The 8,986-nt window shown below is 44.9% G+C and overlaps 1 protein-coding gene across 2 annotated transcripts; it reads left to right on the forward strand.

Moving 5' to 3' along the window:
• Positions 1-4,370: 4,370 nt before the first annotated feature.
• On the forward strand, positions 4,371-8,601 carry LOC133968125 (inositol monophosphatase 1-like). 2 transcript variants are annotated; one of them, XM_062403970.1, is made up of 10 exons: positions 4,371-4,579; positions 6,386-6,499; positions 6,595-6,728; positions 6,810-6,914; positions 7,015-7,060; positions 7,200-7,308; positions 7,435-7,543; positions 7,866-8,017; positions 8,088-8,231; positions 8,305-8,601. In XM_062403970.1, exons 2-9 carry the CDS (start codon positions 6,437-6,439, stop codon positions 8,213-8,215), a joined length of 846 nt encoding a protein of 281 aa, XP_062259954.1. In that variant the 5' UTR covers positions 4,371-4,579; positions 6,386-6,436; the 3' UTR covers positions 8,216-8,231; positions 8,305-8,601. The 2 variants fall into 2 exon arrangements, with proteins under 2 accessions (XP_062259954.1, XP_062259953.1); XM_062403969.1 differs by having other exon boundaries at positions 4,373-4,579; positions 8,088-8,211.
• The last annotated feature ends 385 nt before the right edge of the window (positions 8,602-8,986 follow it).

The following is an 8,986-nucleotide window of genomic DNA, read 5'->3' on the forward strand; positions in this document are numbered from 1 at the left end:
TTCTTCTCATAGTGACTTTAAAGTAGCTTTATTGTCAATTTCTTAACATGTTCAGAACACACAAGGAATCGATACAACGTTTCCTACTCTCCCACAGTGAGACATATAAAGTGCACAGGCACAACAGAAGACACAAGACATTTCTTAATACTAAGTGAACATACAGAATTTTTTAAGTACAGCAGCATAAGGTTCTCTAAAAGTGTAAACGTAGTGATTTAAGTGATAAAGTGCAAACAGTACAAGAAGTACAAGAGACAGTTTGCTGCAGAGTCCTGAGTGTTTTTAGTTGTTTTTGGGGGGGGGGGTTAAGCCTCCAGTCAGACTAGAGGTATGGCTGGGGGGAGTGAGGGGAGAGAATTTAGCTTCCTGACAGCTTGGTGTATGAAACTATTTCCGAGTCTGGTGGTGCGGCAAAGGAGGCTCCTGTACCTTCTTCCAGAGGAGGCTGAACAGACCGTGTGCGGGGGGGCTGGTGTCACTCACGATCGAGGTGGCTTTCCGGGTGAGGCGGGTGGTGTAAGTGTCTTGCACGGAAGGGAGTGGGGCACCAATGATCTTACCAGCTGTGTTGACTATGCGTTGCAGTCTCTTCCTGCTGTGTGCAGTGCAGCTACCCCCCCACACAGTGATGCAGCTGGACAGGATGCTTTCAATGGTGCCCCCCCCCCCCCCGGTAGAATGTGTTCAGGATGGGTGTGGGAGCTCTCGCTTTCTTGAGTTTGCGGAGGAAGTAGAGGCGTCGCTGGGCTTTCTTCACCAGTGATGCAGAGTTGGTGGCCCAGGAGAGGTCCTCGCTGATGTGCACCCCCAGGACTTTGGTGCTGCTCACTCGCTCCACAGCAGCACCATCGATGGTCAGTGGGGGGTGCTCAGTGAGGCTTTTACTGAAGTCGACCACCATCTCCTTTGTCTTGCTGACATTCAGCAGGAGGTTGTGGTCTCTGCACCAGGTGGTCAAGAGGTTGACCTCCTTCCTGTAGTGGGTCTCATCGTTCTTGGTGATGAGACCCACCAGAGTTGTGTCGTCCGCAAACTTCACCATGTGGTTTGTGCTGAAGGTTGATGTGCAGTCGTGATTCAGCAGGGTGAAGAGCAGGGGACTGAGCACACATCCTTGTGGGGCCCCTGTGCTGAGTGTCATGCTGCTCGAGGTGTTGTTGCCGACCCGTACTGCTTGTGGCCTCTCACTGAGGAAGTCCAGAATCCAGTTGTGAAGGGAGGTGTTGAGTCCCAGCTGGTCCAGTTTACAGATGAGTTGTTGTGGGATTATGGTGTTAAACGCTGAACTAAAGTCTATGAAAAGCATTCTCACATGTGAGTCTGCATTTTCCAGGTGGGTGAGGGCTGGGTGGAGAGCAGAGCAGATTGCGTCCTCTGTGAAACGTTTAGCCCGATATGCGAACTGAAAGGGGTCCAGGGTGGGGGGGAGGATGGACTTGATGTGAGACATGACTAGCCGTTCAAAGCACTTCATAACGATGGGGGTCAGTGCCACAGGGCGATAGTCATTGAAGCAGGATGGAGCCGGTTTCTTTGGCACAGGTATGATGATGGAGGTCTTGAGATGTGATGGAACAGCAGCCTGACTCAGAAGTGTTGAAGATATCTGTGAAGATGTCTTTAAGCTCCTCTGATCAGTCCCTCAGTACACGGCCTGGAATGTTGTCTGGGCCTGTTGCTTTCCTGGGGTTGATAGTGGAGAGTGCCCTCTTCACACTTTCGGCAGACAGGCACAGAACCTGGTCGTGGGGGGGGGGGGGGGGGGGGGGGGGGGAGTTTTCTGTGGGCTTGTGTTGTTTGTTGCTTCGAACCGTGCAAAGAAGCTGTTGAGGTCGTTGAGCAGAGAGATGTTGTCGTCGCAGGTCTGTGATGCAGGTTTGTAATCCGTGATGGTCTGGATGCCCTGCCACAGGCTGCGCGTGTCTCTGCTGTCCTTGAAGTGGCTGGTGATCTTTTTGGAGTAGTCCTGTTTTGCTCTTCCGATGCCACGGGACAGGCTGGCTCTCGCTGTTCTCAAGCCGATCCTATCCCCGGCTCTGAAGGCTTTGTCTCTGGCCCTCAGCAGCCGATGGACAGCTCCTGTCAGCCATGGCTTCTTGTTAGCCCGAGTGATGATCTTTGTGTGGGTCACATCATCTGAGCATTTGCGGATGTAGGAGAGAACAGTATCTGTAAGCTCCTCATTGTCTATGTGGTTGTTGTATGTAGCCGCTTGCTTGAACATATCCCAGTCTGTTGTCGCAAGACAGTCCTGGAGAGCACACCTTGATCCATCCGGCCACACTGTAATCTCTTTCCGGACCGGTCTTTCCACTTTCACTCTGGGCATATATGCTGGCATTAGCATGACAGTGATGTGGTCGGAAAGTCCGATGTGGGGGAGGAGGGAGGCCTTGTATGCTCTTTTGTGTGCGGTATAAACCAGGTCCAAGGTGTTTTTCTCCCTTGTTGGAAAATTAACATGCTGATGAAGTTTTGGTAAGACGGTTTTAAGATCAGCATGATTAAAATCTCCAGTGATGATTATAAATCCATCTGGGTGTGCTGTCTTTAACAGGAAGTGAATCTCATGATGGACATAAAGAGAAGCAACGTGACTGAATAATCTCATGTGTAACTCTCAGTGCGGCTAAAAGATGACAGATGCTCATGTGTAAATAGTTTCACTGGATGTTTTGGTTCATGAAGACGAGTTTGTTCATGTGAGCGTGAGAAGCAGGAGGAAGTTGATCACACTGGTTTCTTCACTTCCTCCTCACATCCTGTTTATGTTTTCACTCTGTTCTGTAAAAACATCTCAATGTTTGTATTCATTTTGATTCACATGTTTTTATTCAAATGTGTGAAAAATATCAAATGAAGGATTTTTTTCTATTTCTAATATAAAAACCTTTTAGAAAAATCCAAAGTGGTTAAACAATGGAGTCACTGTATCATTAGAGACTGCAGACACATTACACACATTACACACATTACACACAGTTTTCACCCTAATCAACAGTTTCATATTGAATCATATTAATATGTCTTTGTTAACCGGCTGCGTACCACAAGCTTTCAAAGTAGCTGTAATTAAACCTGTGTTTAAAAGCCCACTCTACATCCAGAGGTTTCAACTGATTGGACCCACATTAAACCTTCATGTCCTCAGATGATGGACTTGTCTCTGTCCTGGTCCTGTTGGATCTTAGTTCAGCATCTGACCCCACAGATCATAGCATTCTGTTACAGAGACTGGAACCACATGTTGGGACCAGAGGAACATTGGACTGGTTTAAATCATATTTATCACATAGATTTCAGTTCATGTTAACACTGACTCCTCCATGCACACGCAGGTTGGTCATGGAGCTCCACAGGGTTCTGTCCCAGGACCGATGCTCTTCACCTTATATCTGCTCCTTTAGGCCACATCCTCAGAAAGCCCCTCGTCCACGTCCACTGTGACGCAGACGACACCCAGCTGTACATATATGAAGCTGATGAATCGAATCACTTAGTCCAACTTCACGTCTCAAGAACATCCAGGTCTGGATGACCCACAACTTCTTACTTAATTCAGACCAAATTGAGGTCGTTGTAATTGTCCCTTCACATCTCAGAAGACACTGTGGGACCAGCTAGTCCCCTTGGTGTTAGTTGGTCCCCCAGCTCCACTGTGAGGAACCTGAGGAAGGACCAGGACATGTGACCCACATATAGAACAGAAGTCTCTAGAACAGCTTTCTTCCACCTTGTCTCAGACAAGATGTCCTGAGCTGGTGCTCTGCTTTGAACAGAAACCTCCTGATGAATGACACTCCAGATGAGTTCTGTATAAAGTCACACTCCACAGAATCAAACACTGACCTATGGACTTGAAGGATAACTCATGGACTCAGTTTGGATTAAAAATCAATCGATAGCGTTTAATGGAGACGTGGACTCAGAGGAAAATGTCCACAGTAATTCTTAGACCCGTCCTCATCATCTGAACTTTAATATCCTGGGGTCAGGGCGACTGCGGTCGAGCGACAAGTGACATGCAGAGGGCAGGTGTTCTGGAGGGTTGTGCCTTCCTGCCAAGGACGGTGAAACTAGATAACACAACTGCTCACTAACTTGAGAACAATTAATGTTCATAGAACTTTAATCAGTAAAACTCTGGTCTCTTACATTTCCAAGTGAGTTATACAATAAACTGTGTGACCTCCACTCACCAGCCTGCATGACCCTAAACAAATATTAACTTGATCATCTATCTATCTCTCTCTCTCGCTCTCTCTCTCCCTCTCTTTCGCTCTCTCTCTCTCTTTCTCTCTCTCTCTCTCTCTCTCTCTACACACACACACAACAGACAAATAACAGACACACATGGAACATATAAACCGATAACCTGATAATTTGATAAACAGCCTTAGTCCTTTACTTTAAGGTTCGATTCTTTGGTTTATTATTGATTATTGAATGAGTTGTTTCTACCGGAAGCGGCCGGAGATGTAGTTTCACTGAGGGACCTGCGAGAGGCAGCATCACTGTGCTGCGGCTCCACAGCTGAAGAAGAAGAAACCCGGAAGCGGAAGGTCAGCGGCTTGTTGTGAGTAAAGCTTCTCTGAACTCGACTCTTTCTTATTTAACGCGTCTGATCGAGAATCAATAATAAACCAATCTCCCACAGATGTTATGTTTCTGTCTGTGACTGAAAAACGACGGAACATGAGAACTTATCTTTTCTCATCAGTTTTTAAAATGTATTGAACATAACTTTTAACAATACATGAATATGATTCATAGATTTTCATCTATAAATAAATTCATGAAAATGATTTCAGTGCAGGAGACCTATTAAATTAAAAGCTGAGGAGATAGGTCCTCACAGAAGAAACGTTTTACAGATTCAAAAAACTATTTAATATATCATTTACTAATCAAAGGAGAGTTGACCATTTCTTCAAGTACTACAATGAATATGGTAAATACCCATCAAACTGTAATAATCACTATATGAGACATCATGAAACAGCAAGCCTTCAACCTTAAGTGAGATACAATTATTTTATATATATCCAAAATCTCTTCCTTACAGGGCGAGAGAAAAACAGGTGCCTTCCGACAGGCTGCACAGGAAAGAGAAACCCTACAGACTATTAGTGGGTTTCTCTGACCTTTATTGTTATTACACTTTTTTCTTTTAAATTCAAATCATTAATCATAAACTTCAAAGCTTTTTATATACATCTAATATAAAATTTACCCCAAAAAAACATCTCGTCCAGAAGGTTCCCTTTGCAGTCCAGTACATCATTTACAAACAAATCCAACAAACTCTTGAACATATAAACGATTTTAGATTATTAAAATAAATACTTTCTCCCACTGAAAGTTCAACTTTAATGTGTAATTTGTCTGGTGTGTGACCATGAAGTGTATATATATATATATATGCACTTTATGGTCATACATAGATACATAGAAGCTTTCTGGTTATATACACATAACAAAATATGATTCATTTCTGAAACGGCCATAAACCAATGTCCACTATCATTACCTTTGTGATTAATATCATTACCCGGAAATCATCACACCAGCCAAATAAGATGTTCCATGAAAATTCCTGAGTCAGTGAGTCTCTTGCAGAAAAACCCAATTTCCCTTTTGCTTCTCAGAATCAGAATTATTTTTATTGCAGTAAAGAAAGATTTCCTTGTGTTTCACATGATTTTCAATCCTCTAGGTTTTAAAGATATGAAAGAAAACATGATAGAAGTCAATAATCTCTAGAAATGTGTATAAAGGATATTTTAAGGATTTGCAGGACTGAGTAACTTGACCAGACATGTTAAGTGCAATAACCGTCAGGGGGAAGGACCAGTCAAACCAGAATCTTCCCAGAAATGCTGTCATTAGGAATTGGATCATGATTTGCGTCTGTGTGTAGATGGAAGCATCGGCCTTCCTTCCCAGGCCATGGACTGGTTCTCATGTCGACCGGCCAGCTGCAGATTCCACAACATGCTCTCATGTGCATTTCTTTTTGAAGATCCCCGACCTTTTCTTGAAGAACAACGATTTCCTCCTCATTTCTATTTCTCGTATATCTTCGTGGTCACATGTTCTGGAGAGCTGCCAGGTTACAGTCGTGGTCAAACATACTATTCAGTCGTCTTGGTTCTAACAACAATCATTAACTTAATAAATGTACTTACACGTGCTTCATGATGCAAGAATTTACTTTACAAGAAGTTTATCACAACTTTTAATCGGAGCCTGCAAAATAGCTGCTACTCACTTCCATCTTGGAACCCCCCCCCCCCCCATTTCTCATCAAATGTTTCACTTCTGTTTGTCCTGAGACAGGAAGTGACATCATCTCTGACTCTGACATTTCCTGTTCCTTTAGCTTTTTCTTCACTGGTCGAAAACAGGAAGTGGCATCTTGTTAAATAAAAAAATGTCCAACCTCTGGCAAAACGCCATGGACCATGCTGTCGCCATCGCACGGAAATCTGGAGAGGTCATTTAATGTTTTTTAAATATTTGTTGTTATATTATCTTTCATCAGATCAGACAGAGATTGTTGATCTTTGTATTGATCTGTGTTTTGATCAGGTGGTACGCGAGGCTCTGCGTGACGACAGGAAGGTGATGACGAAGAGTTCATCCATCGACCTTGTGACGAAGACGGACCAGAAGGTCGAGCATCTCATCATCCAATCAGTGAGGGAGAAATTCCCCTCACACAGGTAGAACCCCCCCCCCCCCCCCCCCCATAGCGTGTGACTGGAAGCTTGAATAATTACACAGATCGACTTTGTGTGTGTCAGGTTCATAGGGGAGGAGTCAGTGGCGGCAGGTGAAACATGTGACCTGACAGACAGTCCCACCTGGATCATCGACCCCATCGATGGGACGACCAACTTTGTTCATGCGTCAGTTCGTTGATGAAACAGTTTAATGGCATCATGATGTTCAGTGACTGTCACTGTGACACCGCTCCCTGACCTTTGATGACCTTCTTGTTTCTGACAGTTTCCCTTTTGTTGCTGTTTCCATCGGCTTCTACGTCAACAAGCAGGTAAGAGGTCGACTCAGTGCTGCCATCTACAGGAGCACAGCAGAGAGTCAGTCTGGTTCTGTGTAGTTCAGATGTTCTAGTACATTCTGTCTGAAGGTTCTCTGTGGTTCTACTGCTCTGTGTCTCTCCTCTCTGACAGAGTGAGTTTGCGGTTGTGTACAGTTGTCTGGAAGACAAGATGTTCACTGCGAGGAGAGGGGGGGGAGCGTTCTGTAACGGAGAGCCGCTGCAGGTTTCTGATCAGGAAGGTCTGTAATCATTAATATGTCCACATCAATAACATGGTGATGACACCTGTCAGATAAATGACACGTCATGATGCTCTGATCCAATCAGAGACAAGAATCCGACTCTTGGCGTGTTTTGTTTCTCAGACGTTCGTCAGTCGATCATCGCCACCGAGTTCGGATCCAACAGAGACGTCGAGGCTGTCGACAAAATCTTCTCCAGTCTGAGGAACATCCTGTGTCTCCCTGTGCAGGGGTAACACACAACAGACACACACCTGACACACAGACCTGGAACATACACACACCTGAGACAAACGCCTGAGGCACATACCATACCCACACACTTGACACACACTTGACAGATGCTTGTGTAACACACACCTGTAACACACACATCTGGAACATACACACATCTGGAACATACCCACACCTGAGGCACACACCATACCCACACACTTGACACACACCTGGAACACACACTTGACAGATGCTTGTGTAACACACACACCTGTAACACACACACTTGTAACACACATACAAACTTTCCGATCAGTCACAGTTTACACATGTTCCAGGGTTCGCAGCGCAGGCACCGCAGCCATCAACATGTGTCTGGTGGCGTCTGGTTGTGCGGAGGCATATTACGAGATCGGCGTCCACGTGTGGGACATCGCTGCCGCCTCGCTGATCGTCTCTGAGGCCGGAGGAGTCCTGATGGACGTGGATGGTAAATATGGAAGGTGGTGGCAGGTGGAGGTTGGAGCTGCAGACGCTGAGTGTCTCTGATCTTTGTTCAGGAGGAGCCGTGGACCTGATGTCCAGAAGAATCGTTGCTGCTAACAACAGAACCATCGCTGAGAACCTCGTCAAGGAGATCGAGTCCTTCAGTCCAACCAGAGACGACACTCCACCTCCACAAGTGTGAGGAGCTGCAGTGCATTGTGGGTTATACAACATATTTAATGTCACTTGGTTTGTGATGTGTAAAGTTTGTCCGATATTATTAATCATTAGGAATCATTATTGATCGGCCATGACGAAGTAGAGGGCAGCAGTCCAACACGTTCATGAAGTGAAACCTGCTCCTGATGGTTCACGTGGTGGACACGTCTCTGCTGCAGGTCGTTGTGGTCATCGTCTCCTGAGTTGCTCTCCTCATCTTGTCACCGTGTTTGTCCTCACGTTAATATTCACTTCAGCTTTTTTTGTCTTTTCTGGTTTCCAGTGGAAGGGTTTTCTGTTTGTGGAATTTCTGAACTTAGAACTTTTGCTGTAAGTACCTTTGCTGTTATTAAAGGTCACCTTTTGTTATTTCCTTTTACCTGGCTGCTTCTTTTGGGTCGTCCTGATTTCCTCATTCATCACACAAAAATCATGAGGTAGCATTGGAGTAAGTGAGCAGCCGACCACTCAGCTGATCCTCAATCAGCACAGACAAGCAGTCTAAGGCAGAGAGGGCAGAAGCAGATGTAAAGAGCAATCAAATCACTTTCCAGTTTAAACTGCCCTATTTAAATATGTTTAACATAATTTAATGAGATAATATTGGTACAATGCTCATGGGCTACCGTCAGCACCTGTGAACGTTCAATATATAGATATATATAGATATATCTATATAAAATGAGACTTCCGGTGGAACTGTGGTAAATCAAGAGATTTCTTTACAAAAACAACTAAAACAAGAAATAAACCG

The sequence above is a fragment of the Platichthys flesus genome, chromosome 14 (assembly GCF_949316205.1).
Source record: "Platichthys flesus chromosome 14, fPlaFle2.1, whole genome shotgun sequence".
NCBI classification, from domain to species: Eukaryota; Metazoa; Chordata; class Actinopteri; order Pleuronectiformes; family Pleuronectidae; genus Platichthys; species Platichthys flesus.

Coding starts and splice junctions, on each gene's coding strand:
- LOC133968125 (XM_062403969.1), top strand. CDS start 6,437: ATGTCCAACCTCTGGCAAAACGCCATGGACCATGCTGTCGCCATCGCA. Junction 6,500..6,594: donor TCGCACGGAAATCTGGAGAG/GTCATTTAATGT, acceptor TGTTTTGATCAG/GTGGTACGCGAGGCTCTGCG. Junction 6,915..7,014: donor ACGACCAACTTTGTTCATGC/GTCAGTTCGTTG, acceptor TGTTTCTGACAG/TTTCCCTTTTGTTGCTGTTT.